The sequence below is a fragment of the Sebastes umbrosus genome, chromosome 15 (genome assembly GCF_015220745.1).
Source record: "Sebastes umbrosus isolate fSebUmb1 chromosome 15, fSebUmb1.pri, whole genome shotgun sequence".
Classification (NCBI taxonomy): Eukaryota; Metazoa; Chordata; class Actinopteri; order Perciformes; family Sebastidae; genus Sebastes; species Sebastes umbrosus.
In genome coordinates, this window is record NC_051283.1 from 30,795,539 (window position 1) to 30,817,599 (window position 22,061).

General features: G+C 42.7%; 1 protein-coding gene across 4 annotated transcripts in view; it reads right to left on the bottom strand.

The window, feature by feature from the left end:
• Nucleotides 1-22,061, bottom strand: part of col11a2 (collagen, type XI, alpha 2) — a 58,904-nt gene that overhangs the window by 33,706 nt on the left and 3,137 nt on the right. For 3 of the 4 annotated variants that reach the window (XM_037794586.1, XM_037794588.1, XM_037794587.1), the window contains exons 2-5: nucleotides 9,050-9,211; nucleotides 6,433-6,643; nucleotides 6,064-6,226; nucleotides 5,570-5,692 (exon numbers count right to left, since the gene is read on the bottom strand). In XM_037794586.1, the coding sequence (XP_037650514.1) occupies nucleotides 5,570-5,692; nucleotides 6,064-6,226; nucleotides 6,433-6,643; nucleotides 9,050-9,211 (659 nt within the window). Of the gene's footprint in view, nucleotides 1-2,923; nucleotides 3,056-5,569; nucleotides 5,693-6,063; nucleotides 6,227-6,432; nucleotides 6,644-9,049; nucleotides 9,212-22,061 lie in introns of all 4 variants that reach the window. The other variant, XM_037794590.1, reaches the window with a different exon arrangement.

A 22,061-nucleotide genomic window follows, 5' to 3' on the forward strand; every position in this document is an offset into this window, starting at 1 on the left:
AACCTTGCCATTGCCATTCACCTTGGCCTGAGCTGTAGGCTTGGCATCAGCTGCAGCTTTGCCATTGCCGTTCGTTTTTGTTACAGCTGCTTTTCCATTGCCATTGCCGTTGGCCGCACCATTTGCTTTCTTCTCGGCAGCCGGTTTACCATTACCGTTCTTAGCCGGGGCAGCTGTGGGCTTAGATTTAGCTGCCGCTGTTGGTTTGATCTTAGACAAGAGGATCTCTATTGCGGTGGGCTTTGCTTTGGACGGCTTGGCTGCGGAAGACTTGGGAGCCTTTGTGGGCATGGGCGACTTGACTACTAGTTTGGATGATCCAGTCTTGGCCGGCTTAGGAGTGGCTTTGGGTTTGACAGGGGTGGATTTAGTGGGGGCTGCTTTTCCATTTCCATTTCCATTCTTCTAATAATCCGTGATTATTGTTTGGTTGAGATGGTGTTTAGTATGTAAAAAGTGCATATTGACAAAAAAAGAGAATGGAGGAAGATACATGGAAGGGTTGGGAGGGGGGTTGGAAAGCACAAACAAGGGTTGGACAGAAGGAGAGAGAAAGACAAGAGTGGCTGTTTTGAGAAACAATGACATAAAGATGGCCAAGGCTTGGATGATTTACTGAGACTGTACAGGCATTACTGGATACAGCAGAGGATTAATACAACGTTTTTAAACAGTAAGCAAAAATACAACAAGTACTTAAACAAATTAAATATCCACATTTTGAGAAATTTTGATTCAAGTTATTGAAGTTAAGAGCTGATCTCTCCAGTAATGCCATTCCCATGATTAAATGACAAAGCAGCATGTTTGCGCTAATATGAACTGGAGCCTGTGGTTCGGCAGAGGCACTGAGGGTGGGACTGGTCAGGTGAAGCTGGTGTTTAACACACACACGCACACGCACACGCACACACACGCACACACAGTATATAATGCACTGAGCAATCAGACTACAGAGAAGGTTACTGCTGTTTAGCCACACAAAAGAAGGAGAATGGATGCCAGGCGAGCATGCAAATGCATGTTAGTCACATAAAACCACAAAATGAAAACAACAAACAGTACATGATTTCCTCTTACTTACTTCTCATGCTGATATAATTTAATTACATGCAAATTAACGAATAAAAAAAATGAAAGTAACTTGGTGGGAAGGATAAAAAACAGGCCATCACCGTGGATATAAACTCCTCAGATATGCAATACAGAACACAAACAGACTTAAAGTAGACAGACGGTGGCATACATGTGTGTCATGTATTGCCCATACAATGGTCAGATGTACAACCATGAATGCATTTACCAAGACAAAAACATGTGCATTGATTATCCCCAATGTTGGCTGGAAAGTCTGTATGGAAACTGATGACCTAGAAGGACAGTACAGGCAACATGCGGTGACATCTTCCAAGACAATTAAGAAATCATGCAAGTAACAAGACGATACAGACACATGCTTTGGTCAAATAGTATTGCAAATCTAGCTGTGTTATGATCAGTCAGGAGTTTATCATAAAAGACATTAGCCGTGTTTCCTCAACTGTGAAGCGAATTTAAAATTTAACATTTTTGAAATGTCCCAAAAAATAAATTCGATATTAAACGCATTTCCATCAACTGGTTTGGAGCAGATAAACAAGGCTGCATAGTTTGGTCAGAACGTTGGCAGTATAGGTTTTACGCAATGGCTGTAATCCGCCAGTAAACAAAGTAGAAGAAGAAGTAGAGGCTGCAAACTGTAAACAGAGTCGCCTTGGCTGAAAGTGGAGAGAGGTCTGAGAAGTTTTAATTTTTCATGCTGTCCTGAGACGAAGATATATAAATGTATGTCCGGTAAAACGCCGACATCAGAAACAGCTGATCAGTCATGTGAGTTAAATGTTCGCTGCATCACAATTTATTGGGCAAAGGCGTTCCCATATCTTTATTTAGGGCATCAACTCTTTTTCTTTCGAGGGTTGGCTTAAAACCACCGGAAGCGAGCGTAAAACCTTTTTTTTTTTGCAACGTTTCCATACAGCTTTTCTAATGCGATACACCAAAATGCAAATAGAAATATGTAAATGGAAACACGGCTAATGAGGAAATCACAGGAAAGAATTTGATCGTCAGTTGAGTGACTTAAAACCGCATCTATCTTCTACTAAATAAAAACTCATTTACAAAGACTATTTGACCAAGATCAGTTTAAGAAAAGACTACTCTGGCACATTCTTATGCGTTTCCTATCTAGCTAACTTGTGCTCAGTTTGTCATCATAGACAAAACACCCAATCATCACGTAATCCACTAGTTTGATGTGGTAATGTCAGCAGATCCACAAATTCAATTTATAACAGACATGATTTTAGGTAACCTTTCTAAACAGTCTCAAAAAGAATTCAAATTATATGATAATGAAAAATTTACCATATGCTTTTCCCCCCTATTTGTGTCAGTTTGCTTTGTGATTCATCTTTTCCCTTGTAGAGTCCACTATATGTGCTGAGAAACCTTTGTGACGCCCCTCTCTAGACGTGATCGTGCTCTCCTTAAACAGGATATATGAAGAAGGAGTGAAGAACTGAGTGGAGGAGGAATGTGTGTATGTAAAACAACACAGCTGAACCGACACCACTCCAGTGCCCCCGCTTGGCCACATCTCAACACACATACATACATATATATATATATATGACAACATGTAAATGAGGACATGAGGACAAAAAGGAGCAAAGGTAATCCTGTGTGACGGAGACGGTGGAAACGAGGTGGACGTGTGAGAGGTCGATGTGGATTAAAGAAAAGGTGAAATAATAAAACAAAGGAGGTATGGAGTGATGAGGGATGAGAGAGGCATGTGGAATACCTCTCTCTCTCATTCTCCTTCCCTTCCACAAACCCCACTCGTAAGGTTTCCCTCTCTCTCATGCTCCCTCTTTACCTGTTGATCGGGGGCCCCGGGCGGAGGAGAGGGGGACGCAGAGGAGGAGGAGGAGGAGGACGAGGGAACGCCTGTTGTCTCCTCATAATAATAATAGGGGTATTCATGGTCATCCTGCTCCTCATCAAAGTACTGAGAGAGATGGGGAAGGATGGAGGAAGGGATGGGTTGGCAGAGGGGACATGAAAGCAAGAGGAATGCATGAAGAGGGGGGAGCGTGGATATCCCAAAGGGGGAGGTGAAGGAGGGTTTGCAGGGGGATAAATAGTGATTGAGAAGAGAAGGGGTAAAGCAGAAAGATAAAATAAAACATGGTGATAGACAGCAAGAGACAGCAGAAGAGAGCTTTTCCATTCATCAGAAGGAGTCTGTGCTTTCTGGTTAAAAGGTGTTGATATTAAAAAATACACAGACGACCTCGATGAATGAGAAATGTAAGTCAATGAATAAAACCACACTGATTTATATTCATTCAGAAAGCAGTCAGTTCAACAGCATCAACATGACAGGGTTTGGGGCGCGGAAGTGTCGGAGCTCTGTACAGTGACTGACTGCAGGATTATAAAACAAAGATTATGTACTTTGGATGCGGATGAAAATCGCTTGCTACTTTAGCTCTGGTGTCAGGGGAACTGTCAGCTCCCTAATATCAGAGAGAAACAGGGAGGCAAAGCTTATATGCAATGTGCACAACCAGTCTCAGTAAGCAAAGAGGCTCCACCTCAAGCCATCTTCATGCCAAATGCTTCGATGTGTCTCAATTTAACCAGAAAACCAATCAGAATTTAACTTCATTTGCATCTTTTTTATGTACTGAACAAGTTCTCTCTCTCTTTCAATCCATGGGAGAGAAACCGGGTGAGGAAAGACACATTGGCTTGTATCATCCTCTTTCCTTTATACCTTTCTGTGTTCCATCGCAGTGGAGCAGAAAGAAAAACAACTAATCCACCGCTTGGACAATTCAAATGTGTGTTTCTCCAACGCAAATAGAAATGGATGTATACAACATGTTGCTGATGACGGGGATGCGTGAGGAAGACAGAGAGGGAGAGCAGCACTTTGATGACATTCTCATATGACCCTCAAACTGAACCTGAGGACTTTTCTTTCGTTTTCAGACGACTGCTGTGGCCTTTGTTTTTTTTTTTTACTATTAGATCATATTTTCCATGTAGTGCAACTTTCTTAACACAACTTTCTCAATTTTACATTTCTTTCTTTGTCTATGGAAAGATAAGATAAAACATTATTTATCCCGAGAGAAACTGCTGTATATTGATGAATCATTCACGATTAAATGAGTTGATTTTATAACTCCCTTGTGAGAGGATACCGGGTATATCGGGAGGAACTTGAAGCAAACATGGGAAGAACATGCAGCAAGAATTTAAAGCACCTTTTTCCTGAAAGGTTGACAGTGCTGAGTTAACCGCTGAGTTAACCGCTGAGTTAACCGCTGAGTTAACCGCTGAGTGAACCGCTGGGCCGTAGTGCCAGTTCACAAGATGAGAGAGTATTTTTCATTTAGGAAAGATTCCTAACTGACCCAGAAGTATCTATTAAAGCTTCAGTAGGCAGAACGTTTTTGGCATCAATGGGCAAAAACTAAACAGTACACTACAAGATGTTTCTGAAAACATCTGAGGAGAGAAATAGGCATTACAGTAACAGAATATTGATTCATATTTGATCAGCGCTGCCTAGTTTGACCGTTTGATCGGAGTTTGTGAGTGATTGACAGCTGCTCAGAGACGGCGAGGTTCTGATTGGTTGTTTTCCTCCGGTCTGTGAAATCTTATCTATATATCTATCTATCTTATCTAATCTAATAAACCTCAAGAGCACCTACCTTTGTTTGCATTTTATTTATTACATCTACTTCACCTGTTTTATTTGTTTTATAGCTATGTGTGTTTTACCTGTTATATGTTTTATTTGCCTCGTTTAGTCTTGTCAAGTATTTGTTTTAAAGCACTGACCAGGAGGGGCAACTGTGAATCTCGTTGTATTTAATACGATGACGATAAAGCTTTCTATTCTATTCTTGCAGATGCCGTTAGGAGCACCGGAGGACACAGAGGCACAGGATGTTTTTCAGATTACCTGTTTCATGCATTACTGTCACGATATAGTGACTGTTTTATAAAAAATAACTTTTTTTAAAATCATATTTGTTCCATTTCTACCTACTGCAGCTTTAAGAGTCAGGCATGATAAAAGCTGGATGAATCTCTCAATTCTCTCCATGTAAAAAGGTGCTTCAGTCCGTTTCCAATCTCCTTTACCGTAGGATATACATGACCATCAGAAAAGGAAAACAAAAGTCCACAGGTTGTTGTTTGCTTTATCGGAGCTACAGATGAGCCGACGGTGTTATGAATGAGTGGTGTTAGCGTACAGTCTGAGGTTACCCGCTCTGTAATAGATGCCACTACAGTAGTCTCGGGAGTGCTACGGGGTTTTATAAGAGGTGGAAGAGCGTGATATAAAGAAATATAAAGGCTGGATACTGTACCCATAGTTGGGATGTTTTCAAGATAATGATTCACTATAAAAGGTTCATTGTTTGATACAAGTTTCATAAATGTGGTGGAGGACCAACTGTGTCCGTGGATGAACTGGTGCTGTGGCGGTGTTACTCACGTATGTGTTGGGGTCCTGAGACTGGATCTTGGGCAGTGGGGAGTCACAGTCGGGGCTGTAGTGTTCACAGAAGTCGTAGGCAGCCTGAGGGTTGGAGGCGATCAGCAGCTGCTGGATGTCTCCCTAAAGGAACAAAAAAACAACAGATTAACAAAAACCTGCACAGCTGCATGCAGAGATGTAAACGGTAAATAGACTTGGATTTATATAGCGCCTTTCTAGTCTTCCAACCAGATGCCAACCTGCCCATCACGATCTGATCTAAATACTCATTAACACCTCGATGGCTCAGCCTTCAATGGCAAATTGGGTTAAGTATCTTGCCCCTCGACATGGTGGTCGACCTGCTCGACCTCTGAGCCACAGATGTAGACTTGCGTCACTGTTTTGATGATTTGCAACTCGACTTGACAGAAAATGAATGACTTGAAACTGGACTTGGAAGATAAAGACTTGTGAAACAGCATAGTTTGTCACTCGCAGGTTATCCTCACCTGGAAAACCTCCTCATCGAGCAGACGGGCTCCGAACACCGTGATGCCGTTGGTGTCGACCTCTGCGTTGTTGCCGCGGGGCAGCGGGCGGGTCATCTTCTTCTTGCAGTCCAGCAGCAGGGTCACATTTTTCTTTGAAACAGAGATAGCGATGCGATGCCACCTAGAGAGACGAGGAGGAGCAACCGAAGGCGAATAAATGTGTACTGTGACTACAGGCCTGATTAAAAAAGGTGTCAAATCAACCCCACGAGTCACAGATATATATATATTCCAACCACACATACGACTCCCAACCACTCACACCCACATGACCCCCAAAATGTGTCATCTCAACCAGTCACAAAGTGGTTGTTTCCGGTTACTGACTTGCCATCAGCCAGGTTGACGCCTCTGAACAGCGGGTAGTCCTCGGGGGCCGGCTTGCCGTTTTGGTCCTCGTACAGGAAAACAGGCGAGCGTCCCATTTCAACGCCGAGCTGCTGGATGCCCTGCTCGCTGTAGACGGAGAGGAGGAAGGCCTGGAGACCAGCCTGGGCCTTAACCAGAGCCATGATGGAGAAGTTCTCCGGGAACCGACCTATTGATGAGGGAAGGGAGGGATGGGAGGAGAGAAAGGGAATGAAAGATGGAAAGAGTTAGATCATAAATGTGGGTCATCGTTAGACTGGCATGTGGGTAGTTTAGGACAAGAAACAAATGAGGAGAAGGAGGCTAAAGGACAAAGCTGTACTGTAAGTGGACTGACCTGGACTTTGCACCAGAACATTTATGTATCACAGAAAAGAAGGAGAGGCAGGAGGAGGAGGAGGAGGTGAGGAAAGAGAAGGTTTCAAGTTGGACAGATGAAAAAGTAGTATACTTGAAGTTATTATTATGAAGTAAACTTAAGCAAAGTTCAAGCATATTTCACAAGTATACTTTATGTAATAAGTGTACTAATATCAATGTACTAGTAGTATACTTGTAACTGTACTACTTCAATACTTCTTGGGACTAAATTGGCCCGTTTTTTAGTTTATAAAAGTATACTTTTAAGTATCTTTAAGTGCACAACTAGTTTACATCTAAGTTGTATTTTGTAAAGCATGCTATACTATGAAATGAACTATACTACAAGTGAACTTATAGGTATACTGTTAGTTTACTAGTTATATACGTGTAGCCCACGTTTTAGTTTATGAAAGTACACTTTAGTATAGAGTATACTCTCAGTTTAATAGTTTTTACCATAAGTATACTTGTAAGTTTTCTTTAACTTCTTATAGTATTTGATTGATGATTTATGTGTTACATAGAGACACTTTTGCTCCATTTGACTTGATGTTTTGTGGTGAAAATTAGTTTTTCTTGCATGCCTCCAACGGAGAAACGGAGAATGTAAAAACAATTGAAGTAAATTCATATCAAAACAGACATTAACAAACTCTCACACACTCTAATAGGCTACTCTATTAAAAGGTAAGGATAAGCCAATATACTTTTCTGTATACTTGTCAGCATCAGCCAAGTATAATTAAGGATAATTTTGTTAAGTATATGTCTGATAAGTACATCAAAAGTAAACTGAAAGCATGCTCTCTTATTTTAAGTTTAAATATACTAATAGCACACTTGAATAAACTTGTCTTTGGTAAGGGGAAGTAGTGCAGGAGGACAGAGGATAGAAAAGACACTAGTGGTGACATTAAGGTATTTAAAGTAATCTGAGTCAAGATCAACTGATTGCACAATATCAGAGTTCGTCCCACGTGAAGCTGATGGCGTAGACGAGGACACGTAATAACAGGTGGGCAGAGCTGGTGAAGGAAGGCAGCTATAAACCTCAGAGCAAAGTGACTTTTGAGGGATTTCTTCACAACCACATAAGTGCTACTTTCTCTTTTCCGCTCCTCACTCCAGGGTGTCAGACAGTCTTCTTATACGTTAATTTGTTATGGCTCTCCCACACAGTTTAACTGTAACACATAATTATACTTTATACACCCACGAGCAATCTAGCAACGGGGCACCACAGCCTCACTAAACTTTAAATACATCCAAACATAAACAGCAACCTGTACGTCTAATGATAGGTTCCTGCGCTCTGGAATTCACAGTAAATATGTTAAATATTAAGCCCGTCCTAAAGTGTACTGTGGTGCTAGTGTGATGTACGACACAAGAACATTAACAAGTGTGAAAATACGTACATGCTCAATGTTTTGACACACTTTCAGAACTTCTATATTTACTTTGGGAAAATTGACATTGCTATGGAAGAATCAACGTATTGATCACAGCATGAGGGAAAACCAGTTACTAACTTTCAATAGCCTGTTTTTATTACCTCCGCCAAGGCCAAAGGCCTAGGAAGGAGGTCATGTTTTTACCGGTGTTGGTTTGTTTGTTTGTTGGTTTGTCCGTTAGCAGGATTACTCCAAAAGTCCGCGATGGATTTTAATGAAATGTTTTGGAGGGGTGGGGTGTGGCACGATGAACAATCCATTAGATTTTGGTGGCGATCCGGATTCAGGAATATTTTGAAGGATTCCAATCAGCCTGAGCATTAAGAGCACAGAGTATAACACATGCGCAATGTAACTGATGACGCGTTGATGACGCATTGATGACGCGTTGATGACGCGTGACCCCGCCTCCTTCTGAGAGCAGAGAGATACGTGTGTGGATGTGTGGCGAGACATCGAGGTGCGGCGGGAGTTGCTGGCCGTCCGCGGTGAGAAAGAACAAAGCGGTAGATGACGAGATGAAAGACAACGTAGTGTAACGTTTTACAGACATAACAAGGCTGCTGAATGAGAGAAGCGAGTGTGAGTGGTGAAGCAAGAGAGAGAGAGAGAGCGGCGGCAGCGCCGGGAGCGAGTAACGTTATCGACTCCGGCCCTAGCAGGAAAAGTGTTTGGTTTGTAGAATCATGGCCGTTAATGAAGGTATAATGTCATCTGTGTCTCTGCTGTCCCGTCCAGGTGAACGAAGCCTACTGTACCTGAGAAGAGCTGCTTGGTGGGGGCAGAGATCTGGGCCTTCTTGGTGATGCGGTAAGCGTGGTCGGGAGTGCCGGAGCGACGGGATGAGCAGAAGCCCGGGACTTTCTTCACGCCCTCGGGGAGAGAGGGAACCTGCAGAGCCCGCAACACGTCCACTGGGTCTGAGGGAAGAGAGGAAAGAGAAGAAAACTGTCATTACATTTGTTGGGATTTAGAGGTTTACGGCTATACTGTATCTGCGATGCCTACAGTGATGGAAATAAATCCCTCCTGCAGATCTACTTTTATGAGTTAAACAGATAAGACCAGTGTTTAAAAAGACAGATTAAAAAGACAATTTATTAATTACACTACAGCAGGCTTAAAGGGGACATACCACCCACAAACTGAGAAATAAGACGACCCAGTCAGTTTTTGTGATTGAACAAGACATTCACATGTGGCTCCCCTTCCTATGTCACATACATATATATATTGTTATTCTCATTAGAATATACCGCCCACAAAGGTGTACCATATTTTTCTCACAAGCCAGTCAGAGCAGACTGGGCTTTTTTAAAGAGGGGGTCTTAAAGAAACAGGTGCTATAACGGAGCGTTTCAGACAGAGGGTGAATACAGATATATTCAGACACACAGGATGAGAAAAAGAATGTGTTTTTTGAACATTAAAGTATGCAAACATTCTCTAGTAGAAACACAAAATACAGATATGAACCTTACAAATGAGCATGATATATCCCCTTTAAATTTTCAGAAGGCTCATCATCCTCCAGGCTGTGTAGAAATCACTGTAAAAGGTCAAGACCTTTTTAAACTTTACTGCTGAAACCAAAACAGAGGACGGGTTTTATCTTTCACTGCAGCTGTTCTTTGCAGCTGCAGAGACATAACTTTGCCCAAAAAGTTAATCTGGCAAGTCATCTTAAATGTTCTTGCAGCACTAATGTGATACAGGAGCATGTTCACAATGGCTACCACTGTACATTTAGGTATAATGTAAGAAAGAAAGCACTGTGTCAGTGAGTCCAAAGCCGCATATGTGAACCACTGCGGGGCAGGTAGAATAAAGCTCAGTTTAAATCAGTTCCCTCTATTTCTAGTCTTCCGACCACTCAAAGCGCTTTACACTACATGTCAGCATTCACCCATTCACACCCATTCATTCACTGATGTGCAGAGGCTGCCATGCAAGGTGCCAACTTTGCCCATCAGGATCTGACGGCACAGCCTTTAGGGAGCAATCTGGGGTTAATCTTGCTCAAGGTGACTTCGACATGTGACCAGTGGAGCCGAGGATCGAACTGCCGACCTTCCAATTGGTGGACGACCTGCTCTACCTCTGAGCCACAGCCAAGCAGCTGAAACAAGTGGCTGTTGATGTGATACTGCTGCTGAGTCAAATGAGTGTTTGTTTGAGGGCACACAAGCAGTTCACAGTTTCACAGTTTCACATGACACACACACACACACACACACACACACACACTGCCTGTACCACCAGTCTCATATCCAGTCTCCACTTTCACACGCTGAGGTCAACCAGGTCTGTTTCTCCACCCTCAGTCTGCACTGTGGTTTGGCTGTTTCTCACATTGCTCAAAGGCACTGCGTCAGTCTGGGTATTTCAGTATGTCAGGGTTTGATTCTCTTTATGACAACGCATGCTAGAATAAATACCGTACTGTAGGATAAGTTGGATAAAAGCAACCACGTTTCTTACGTTGTAATGAATTTCCCTACATGAGCAGATGGAAATCAAAAGGAGCAATTAAGGCTGCCAGTCAATTCAAATATTTAATCGCATGATTGTCCGTGATTAATCGCACATTTTTTATCTGTTCAAAATGAACCTTAAAGGGAGATTTGTCCAGTATTTAATCCTCTTATCAACATGGGAGTGGACAAATATGCTGCTTTATGCAAATGTATGTATATATTTATTATTGCAAATCAATTAACAACACAAAACAATGACAGATATTGATCCAGAAACCCTCACAGGTACTGCATTTAGCATAAAATAATATGCTCAAATCATAACATGTCAAACTGCAGCCCAACAGGCAACAACAGCTGTCAGTGTGTCAGTGTGCTGACTTGACTATGACTTGCCCCAACCTGCATGTGATGATCATAAAGTGGGCATGTCTGTAAAGGGGAGACTCGTGGGTACCCATAGAACCCATTTACATTCACTTATCTGGAGGTCAGAGGTCAAGGGACCCCTTTGAAAATCCGCCATGACAGGTTTTTCCTCGCCAAAATGTAGCGTAAGTTTGGAGCGTTATTTAGCCTCCTTCACTACAAGCTAGTACGACATGGTTGGAAAGTGAAAATGCTCTATGTTAGATATCTGTGAATAATGTTCTCTTTCTTGATAAAATATTATCAAAAAATATATATAAACACGTCATTTACAGGCACTTTAAAAGGTGTCCGATGTAATCATGCACTCCTCAGCGTGTTTTAAAAGCACAACAGAGCATATAACAACATGGCATTAACTCAACGAGGGAGCCCATCACTACTTCTACTACTACCGAATGATGCAGCGTCCTTATTCAACACCTGAGTGTCAGCAACACACCAGGAGGCTCAACTGTCCATCAAGAACTAAATGAAAGCCGAAGCATGTACATCAACATGAATCTGTGGACCGTTATCACACGTATAGAGCCGCAGTCAAAGACTCTGTAACAAAAACTGTAACACTGCGTTATAGTAAATCCAGCAGCCGCTTGCGATGCTTTATACGGGGCTCTAATGTGAGGTTTGTCCTCACGGGATCAGTGGCACTGCAGTGTTTAGGTGACACCCAGCGTCTCGGAGCTAACGGTTAGTCAGACAGGCCCACAGATGGTAATATTTATTCAGACAGAGCAAATGGTGTGTTAATATTGCCTCGGGGTGTCTAGACCACAGCACCATTAACGTCACTCTATACGCCAGAGAGAGAAAGAGGAAGTGGAGGGGGAGGAAGAGGAAGAGATGGACGTATAGAAGCAATATGTGAGAAGGAAGGGAAAACAAGAGGTAGACTGAGTGGTATTGTGATGCTACATTAACCATCCAAACTTCCCTAAAAACAGCTGCTTGACGACAGAAATGAACAGAGGTTAGGTAGTGAAAGTGGAAAAGTGAGGCAGGTGAATGAGACATATATGAAGATGGGATAAAAAGAGATAGATAGAGAGAGAGAGAGAGCGATGAACATTGAGAGGGATGAAAACAGAAATGCTTTGTTCCTCAAATGTCATGCTTTTCCAGACTTTGTGTGTCGTTTTCCAAACTTTTTGAGACTTTAGAGACCTGACGGACATTGAATTTTTTCCCAAGACTTTTGCCGGTCTGCACAGGAACGCTGGGAATGAGAAAGAGGTTGAGGGAGTGTGTGTGTGTGTGTGTGTGTGTGTGTGTGTGTGTTTTGGGGGGTCAGGCAGTGACAGTAGACAGCGTGGTTCTGTGATGGCAGGATACTGGATCAGATTGCAGCCCGAGCTCCCCCCCAGTACGCCCAGTACAATGTGCCGCTCTGTTCCCCCCCGCTGCCCGCCTAGCTCACATCTGCAGCCAGGGGGCCCTTCCTGCCTGGAGGACCACAATCACGACAAAAACACACCCACAAAAATAACAGGCGGGGGCCACAGAGGCCCTGTGAGGCCGGGACAACCGCACCAACACACCTCACCAGATGAGAGGAGGCAAATATGAAACTAGACAAGGTAGAAAAACAGAAACGCCAAAGAGGGGAACAAACTCTCTCTCTCTTTACTTTCCTTCTTCTCCCTCTTCCCACTCCATCGGCCTTTCCTACCGTAAGCGCTCGCAGATGGTCGCAGCCTTTTGATGTATAAACGTGGGCCAATTACACTGCTGTCATTAAGACAGGAAACAGGGCGCCCTGGCACGCGAGGGCAGTTACAACCAGCACTAAAGATTACAGTAGCAGCCTGCAGTTCTCCCCGCTGACAGCTGCACTGGCTGCCTTAACGACTAAAACTCATCCGCCTGATGCTACTAATTAGACTTAATTGAACTTCGTTCTAATATCAGTGAGAATCTTGTATAAGTCATTTGTAGTTAGGTTTAGGCAACAAAACCACATAGTTAGGTTCAGGACAAACGTCATGGTTGGACTTAAAATAAGTACGTAAACTAAGTTCAGTAAACACGTCACTAACCTGTAAAACAAAACAAACCACAGGTTTCCTGGTTTAAAGTCCTGTGTTTATTACATTTTTAGGGCCGTCCTCGACCAAAGACATTCTTTTTCGACAATCAAATGATTTTCAATTAACTACTCAATTAGTTGATTTAATCGACAGATCCGTAAAACTGAGATTCTCCACAAAGAATCACACAAAAGCACTTTAAATCTGGTGTTTAGCAGAGATGTGCTCATAAGTTTCTTGAAAATTAGATTAAAACGCATTAAAAAATGACTAACTGACCAAAACTAAAAGAATAAAACAACCGATAATTTGACTAATCGACAGGGGGTCGCACTAGAAGCTTTTGTTTGTTTCATATGTGGGGCGACTGTAAATCAGCGGGTAGAGCGGGTCGACCTTTAAGCACAAGGTTGGCGGTTCAATATATAATATAAGATAAGATAAGATAAGATGAGATGAACCTTTATTAATCCCCGGAGGGAAATTCAGGTGTCAAAGCAGCAACATCAGCAAACAGAGTGAAACACAGGAGAGGTGAAGGTATACAAACATTATAAAAACAATAATAGAGATATAAAAGATACAGAGTGAATGGGTGAACATAGTGTGTGCAGTCCGTCAATAAATAAATGTAGTATGTGCAATAAATAAATGCAATATGTACATATGTGCAGTCTATAAAGTGGTATATAGGATGTATAGTGTAAAGTAAGTGTAAAGTGCGCCAGTGGTTAGAGTCCAAGATGGTTGCAGATAGTGCATGTTTAAAGTTCTAATAATTATAATATTAATTAAATAATAACTCTAATATTTACAGCAGCTCACTGCTCCTATACGCTTAGGATGGGTTAAATGCAGAGGTCAAATTTCCTGTATGTACCTGTATGATGATGATGATGATGTTTGACCACTGAACATAGGGATAGTGAGATTAGGTGTGCAGGCATATCCAAGTTTGAAATTGTGTCAGTATACTTTGAACACATTAAAAAGTCTCTGTAGTGCTTAAAAGCTGAATAATGTTACAACATATCAGATATTTAGAAAACACAGACTTGATTTTACTGAATCATTTCTTAGGTAATATATTCTAATTCAAGTATTCAACCTGATAAAACACGTGTGATACCCAGGTTGGTATTCACACTGTAAAAATGAGACGTGCTGCTTCAACAGTTTGTGTTCCTGTAGTCCTCCTCAGTCGCCACTAGATGGAGCTGACACAGATTTAATTCAGTTGGTGTCAGGCTTCAATGTTAACAGATAAGAGTGAATACAGTCTGTTGAAGGGCTGCAAACAGACAAGATCACAGGAGTGACAGATCAACAATGCTGATGCTTACTGAACGAATCACTATAAAACAGAGTCTGTACATCCTGTCAGCCAACTTGACTGAGAGCGCACACACACACACACACACACACCTCTACTGTCAGTGTGGACACGAAGCAGCAGGACACACAGATTAGACCCTGTACGCACACGACACCTCAGAATGAGATTCACTGGTCCAGAGAGTTTGCACAGTAAAAGCATTCAGCCTGTTGGGTTTCTCATGAAGCCAACATGAAACATTAAACAATCCCATATCATTAAAGCTGCAGTAGGCAGTATATTTTTGGCATCATTGGGCAAACATCCCATAATAACCTTTCAGCATATTGTAATTCAAGTGTTCTGAGAGAAAACTAGACTTCTGATCCTCCTCATGGCTCTGTTTTCAGACTGCAGAACATCTAGCTCGGGACGGGAGACTTTGACCAATCACAGGTCAGTTCAGAGAGAGAGCGTACCTATTGGCTGAGCTCCCGTCATGTGACCAGAACTTGGCGTTACTTCACCAGATTTCAATATGGCGGCGGCGTCACAAACTTTCTCATTTCACAGCTAAACCGTGCACTACAAGATGATTGTGAGAACATGTGAGGAGAGAAATAGGCATTAACGTAACAGAATATTGATTCATATTTGATCAGCGCTGCCTAGTTTGACCGTTTGGTCGGAGTTCAGAGTGATTGACAGCCAGCTCTCATAGACGGCAGCTGGACAGCAGACCTTAGATCAGCTCTTACTGCTTGTTTTCCTCTTTCTTGATTAGCTTACTTTGGTAACCTACTGAAAGGCACTGCTTTTTGCAGCTTAGTGGGAAAACAATGCAGATGGACCCGCCCTTTAAATGATTGGAATAAGGAGTATCATATTCCATATATATATATTCCATCCATCAATTATCTAGCCCTACTTACTTTGTGGGCTGGAGCCTATCCCAGCATGCATTGAGTCAGAGGCAAGGGACACCATAGAGTGTATATTGCTAAGAGGTGAAAGTCAAGTGGTCGTTCCATCGCAACATCAGCGCCCAGCAGCAGAGCTACACCTCCGCCATTCTGGACTTTTACAACTGTTAAGTGTTCCTACTGGGAGGTTTATTTATTATTATAGTTTTTTTTTTTAAATATCCTCTGATTTACAGACGTCTCTTGGTGTTTTCAGTCCAAAATGGCCACAGCGCCATCTAGCGGCTGTTGTCAAAAAAGCCCCAGAGTTTCATCTCTTTGCGTCTCTACTCTTCGGAGGACACCGCGGTCAACTCTAGCTCAAAACATTTAATTAAAAGACCATCCTGGGTGATTTAACTATAATGCATATGCTTCTATGTTGAGTATATTGCATGGACACACACACACACACACACACACACACACACACACACACACACACAGTCAGCTCTCTGAACTCTGGGTCATACTATATGTGTGTGTGTGTGTGTGTGTGTGTGTGTGTGTGTGCACGTGTGCCCTTTCCTCTTTTGGTACAGCTGTGCCAAATACCAGACACACACTCCAGCTGACACGTTGACCCCTCCCCTCTCACCTTTACACAACGACCACATTGTCAGACACACAGAGCGAGAGGGACGTGCAATATTGACCGCAGATTAACGCACACACACAATCACACACACAGAGACCCAAAAAGTTCATCTGTACACCAATTTTATGTCTTGAGTCTCCCGGCAATTTCCAAGAATAAAGAAAGATTTTGCGGGAGCCTCCAAAAAGCACCGTACATGACAACACGTTAAATATAACACTAAAGAGCATAAAGTATATGCCGGTTTGTTCCTCATCCACCAGCTGTGTCATCATCCACCCAGCTGACCACGACGGCGAGCCGGACGAGCTGCTGCACGTTATAATTTTCAACGTGGTGCTCTGTAGTTAAGATTTATTTATAATGCCTTATGTACACAGACAGAAAATCCATTATGAGTACCCATGCTGTAAAAAAAGAGGGTTTACATTATTTATATGGTATAAAGTAAGGGTTCGGTTTGTCAGAGTGTTAATTATCATGTAGATGTCACGTCATGTTGACTCGCTGCTCTGAGAGGGAAAATATCAATACACAACGCTCATGGCGGATTTGCAAAGGGGTCCGTTGACCTCTGACCTCCAGATGTGTGAATGTAAATGGGTTCTATGGGTACCCACGAGTCTCCCCTTTACAGACATGCCCACTTTATGATAATCACATGCAGTTTGGGGCAAGTCATAGTCAAGTCAGCACACTGACACACTGACAGCTGTTGTTGCCTGTTGGGCTGCAGTTTGCCATGTTCTGATTGGAGCATATTGTTTTATGCTAAATGCAGTACCTGTGAGGGTTTCTGGATCAATATCTGTCATTGTTTTGTGTTGTTAATTGATTCCGAATAATAAATATATACATACATTTGCATGAAGCAGCATATTTGTCCACTCCTATGTTGATAAGAGTATTAAATACTTGACAAATCTCCCTTTAAGGTGGTAAAAGTGGTGTTCATTTGTGAAGATTATCTTGCTAAACAAAACATGTAATCACAAACGTTTGTTTGCCTCAGAGCTTATTTTCTGCAATAATCCAAAATCCAATGGATATATCTCATTGTCTGCCTCTATACAATGTCTGCCTTGACAAAAAAGGTCTTACAAACTGAGTCAAATAACCGAAGTAAAGCACAATATGCAGACAGCAGTGCTTTTGTGGCCTTTGCTTGCAACGTGCTTATACACAATTCAGAAATGATGGCAAGTTTGATGCCCATTTTTTTATGAATTGTCCCAACATGAATGTCTATGACTTGTTTTTATTAGATTGGGGAAGAATCCAGAGTTATTTCCTTTCCTCCGTTCATTTGAATGAGATCCAGACCGAGGCTGGAGCGCCAAGTGACGTTGGGACCGTGTGACCGAGTCATGTGACTGAGCGGACGCTACTGCGCATGTTCCAAGTGCCCGAGATCCGGGTACTTTTCCAGACGGAAGTCGAGCCATTTAGGCTTCATGCTCCACTGAGCAACTCTCATAGGAATGAACGGGGCCCCGCCTCCAACGCTGGATCCAGTTCTCTTCATACATCCATGGACGTTATTCATCTCACTGGGAAGCTAAACGTCATTAATGCACCTTGTTTAAGAACACCAAAGAGGAACCCAGAGGTCAAGTGGCTACAGATATTTTAGCAACACTGATTAATAGATAACCAGAATCGATTTGCATTTCAGGTACAAACCTTCATCAATTCATCTCTATGACAAGAACACAGCTTCTATCTTTTTACACCTGCCTCCATCAGCACTAATGAATCCCACAGTCCGTGTGGTTCATCCGTCACTACAGCTCAGTGTTCACTGTGTTGCAGCCTAATGTGGTTTCTTCATTCCCTCCATTGAGGAGCTGCTGCCAGCATTATGTCCAAGAAGTCCTCTACTGTCCTCCCCTGTGGACCATTATGTGGTCTGTGCCAGTCTGACGAGGCTGCCAACGTGTATCGTGCTGGAGTCTCGTGTGGTTTCGGGGCCGGAGGCCACAGTCTTAGTTTGGAACTGAGGGTGGATACTGACACCACAGGGCCTACATGGGACCACAGGGCCTACAGGGGACCACAGGGCCTACATGAGACCACAGGGCCTACAGGGGACCACAGGGCCTACATGGGACCGCAGGGCCCTGACCAGTCAGTGGGTCCCTGTACCATACCATCACATATGACAGACAGTCAGTGAGGGCACAAATTAGAAGCGCCACAGGTCTTTTGGACTGACAGTTGCATGGGGCAAACTAAAAAGTCAAAGTACACAGCAAATATATTTTTCCCAAAGATGGTTTCTGTGATTTTAGGTAGATCTTATCACGCTGATGTTTGTTCAAGTGTTCCATCATGATTGACAGCTGCTCTGAATGAAGTAGTCGCTCAGGAATATGTACGAGAGAGGAGACGTAACTTTAACTTTCCATAACCGTCACGAGTGTGTGTAATAGAACATGCGTCAGTTTGATCATAAATGTAGTTCTAGAGATATTACGGTTGGTTGTTTAGTGTGTTTCTAGCTGACAGCTATCATGGTGCTAGCAAGCTGCGGCCGTGCTCGGCTCCTGAATGGTGAGATTTTGGCTTCACTCTTGTACAGTGGGAGGAAGAGGAGACATGTCGTCCATATAAATGATATATATACAGTCTATGGGTTCAACTGATATTCAATTTCACTGTTGACAGTATGATTGATTTGAAGCTGACAATAGTAAGATCATTTTTTACGGCAAAACAAGAAATCAAATTATAATCTGCCCTCAGATATTACACATCATTTATAAATAATAACCTAAGACGTGCTAAAAAACACACATCTCTATCTCAGAATCAACAATCTATTGGTCTAATCCTAACAGTCAAACAAACTTAAATGTGAAACAGTGTGATGTGCAGCCAACATGTTTAGATGAAATGAAAATACATTTAATAACAGTGACTAGTGGTATATCTGAATACCTACATTTATCTCAGAGTCTAGCCAGACTTAGAATAATATACAAGTGTAACAGCCGTGGATCAACAGCATCACATAATCATAATAATCATCATCACTGTCTGTATAGCGACACCTTTTCAGTGTGGGAATCCCCACGTCAGAGATCTTTATAGATGTAATTCAGCTGAGTGAGGAGATGGAGATGGTTGGATAGAGGGAGATGGGAGACAATGTGAAAACTACTCTGAAGAACACATGTAATGAATACTAGAAATCCTGCTGTCCTACGTCAGCTGTTGTTCCTGCACTAATGCCGCCATCACTAATTCATTTATGTTCATGGCATCACATGGTTAATAGTAGAATACACTGTGCACAGTCAGGGTGGCAGGATGCAATGATTGGGTTACTTTTGCTGGCAAATTTTCATTTTCTCATCAATGCATGCTGGGATAGGCTCCAGCCCACTTCATTGGGGATTACTGCATTAGGCCACTTCACACATTCCCAGATAGGAGAGGTACTTCCCTGTGATCAAGTACTTTTTGTACTTTAAACCCTCCTCTGTCTACTAATACATGATGGACTAACCCTCTCCGCTCATCCCAGTCCAACAACTATCCTAAAGCAACATTTTTAAAACTATTTTCAAATGGACAGACCGTACTGACGTCTGGAAAAGAGATAGTACATTAACATTATACATGCAAAAAGCACACAGCTGGTCTCCGCACCCTCCTACACCGACTTCCTAGAAGCACGAAATAACAGTGACTAGGAATAGCGTCCTATACGGGCAGCCTGTCATTATAAAGTCGGCTGGCACGCTCTCCTGTCCCGTCCTCTTGTACATCGTACATTGTACATGAATGCCTCGGAGGAACGATGCTCAACTACCCACATACACAAACCACCAAATCATCACCTATGAAACCAAGAAGGAAGAAGGAAGGACTATATCTTGTGCTCCCTTAAGGCTGTAGTGTGACTGTGGTTTTGTCTGAGAAAGGATTTTTTTATGAGTTCTCAGCTGGAGGGGACGTCATGAAGTGTTAATGTGTATCTCAGCTTTTCACTTCTTTTACAACCACAGTCTGGGTCTTATCTGTTCATGCAAATGATGCCATTTATTTGTGGTTGAGGCCACTGAGAGACTGAGAGTGATGGTGAGGGTGGCCATAGCATTTAGTCTATAGTTTTCTGGCCAAAAAGAGACCTGCCCTGAACTCAGTGTCCCAGACAGCCTGTCCTCCCAGGTTGTGTTCCACCACCAACGTAGCAACCTTACATTACTCGTGGTTAAGTTTAGGGTGGAGCTGTGGCTGCGTGGGGTTTGTCAATCTTGGCAAAGGAGGCAGTATTAAAGGCAGAAGAATGAGAGTATGTTTTTTTCCAGGAGGCTTCGCTCAGGGCAAAAAAAAAGTCTAGTAAGTGTCCAACACAGTCGCACGGCAGTTCAGGGAATAGTCGCGAAATTTAATGTATTTGATTCACGTACATAGGCAGGAATTTTTCGTGACGCTCGGTACGACTTTCAACAACGTATTGTCCAGCAATACGTGACGTATATGTCAATTTATGCTCCAGGCTTTTCAAAATAAAACTACTTAGTTAGGTTTATGAAAAAAATCAACTTAGTTAGGGTCAGGCAACAAACTACCTAGTTAGGTTTAGGAACAGACTGAAGTTTGGGTTAAAATAACTCCGGAAGTGCTGTAACTTAGGAAGTTAAGTGACAAATAATTCAACTTTGACTTGTGGTTTCACACGGGACACGAACAGCGGTCTCCTGGGCAAAAGTCCTGTGTTTTATTTGATTCATGTACATAGACATGAATTTCCCTTTTTTTCGTGACGCTCAGCACGACTTTCAACAACGTATTTTGTTGTGCGTTTTCCTGACAAATGTCCAGCAACTCGTGGCGCACGTGGCAATTTGCGCTTTAAAATAGCTCTGGAAGTGCCGTAACTTAAGAAGGGAAGTTACAAATAAATCAACTTTGACTTCTGGTTTCACACGGGACACAAACAACAAGTCATGTTTTTTGACCCGCCCGTCCACCCCGACCTCATCCCTCCTCAAACTTCCCGGTATTCATTCGTGTCTATGTACACAAATCAATACATTAAATTTTGTGACCATTTCACGAACTGCTGTGCGACTGGGCTGCTGTGTCAGTTTGTTGATATACGAGGTCTTTATGCAACAACTAAATCTCATTTTGCAGAAGAAATGTGAGTTACAAAGTCAACTGCCAATTCTGTAACATCTTATTGTGACGGCTCGTAGCTCTTCATCTCAGCGTTATGATGATGACTGCTGAGAAATATGTGCAACGCTGACATCTGATGGGGATAAGGCATCTGACTATAGCCGAGGCCAACCAGTGCAAAAATGATCAAAGTGGACTCATTATAGGGTAACAGGTGGAGGAGGTATGGATGTGGATCGCCAGAGCCACAAGGGCTCATGGGAAAATGATGACAAGGACAAGGTTAAAGCTGCCAGGCGGGCTGGGTCACATGCGACCAACAGAAGCCTGAAATACCACACACTTCCATACAGTCACAGGAATGAGCTGTCAAAAGGCTGCTGCTCCACCACATATAGTAGCTCTATTCACCAGCAGAGAGAGAGAGAGAGAGAGAGAGAGAGAGAGAGAGAGAGCAGGGTTAAGTTATGTTTAGCCAAACTGAGACAGACTGCCCTTTGAGGAGCGCTCTGCTTTGAAATGAGGTTGAGGAACATCCATGTCAAGAAAATATTGCCCTCTGATTTTCTCTCCTCCTTTGAACAGAACGGGGCTTTCATGCCTCTCTCGGCCTCTCCCGGTGCCTCCTCCTCCTTTTTTTCTAGTCTTCATTCTCCCATGGAAAAGAGAGAATAAATATGAGAGATTGTGACCACTCTCTTCTCTAAATCGGTCTTTCACTGCTTGGGCGGGGCGCTGTTATATAGTTTACACTAAACATCTGCACTGCTGCACCACCACCACCACTCGAGCTCTTCAGCGCGCACTCCCTGTGCCTCTATAAGCATCC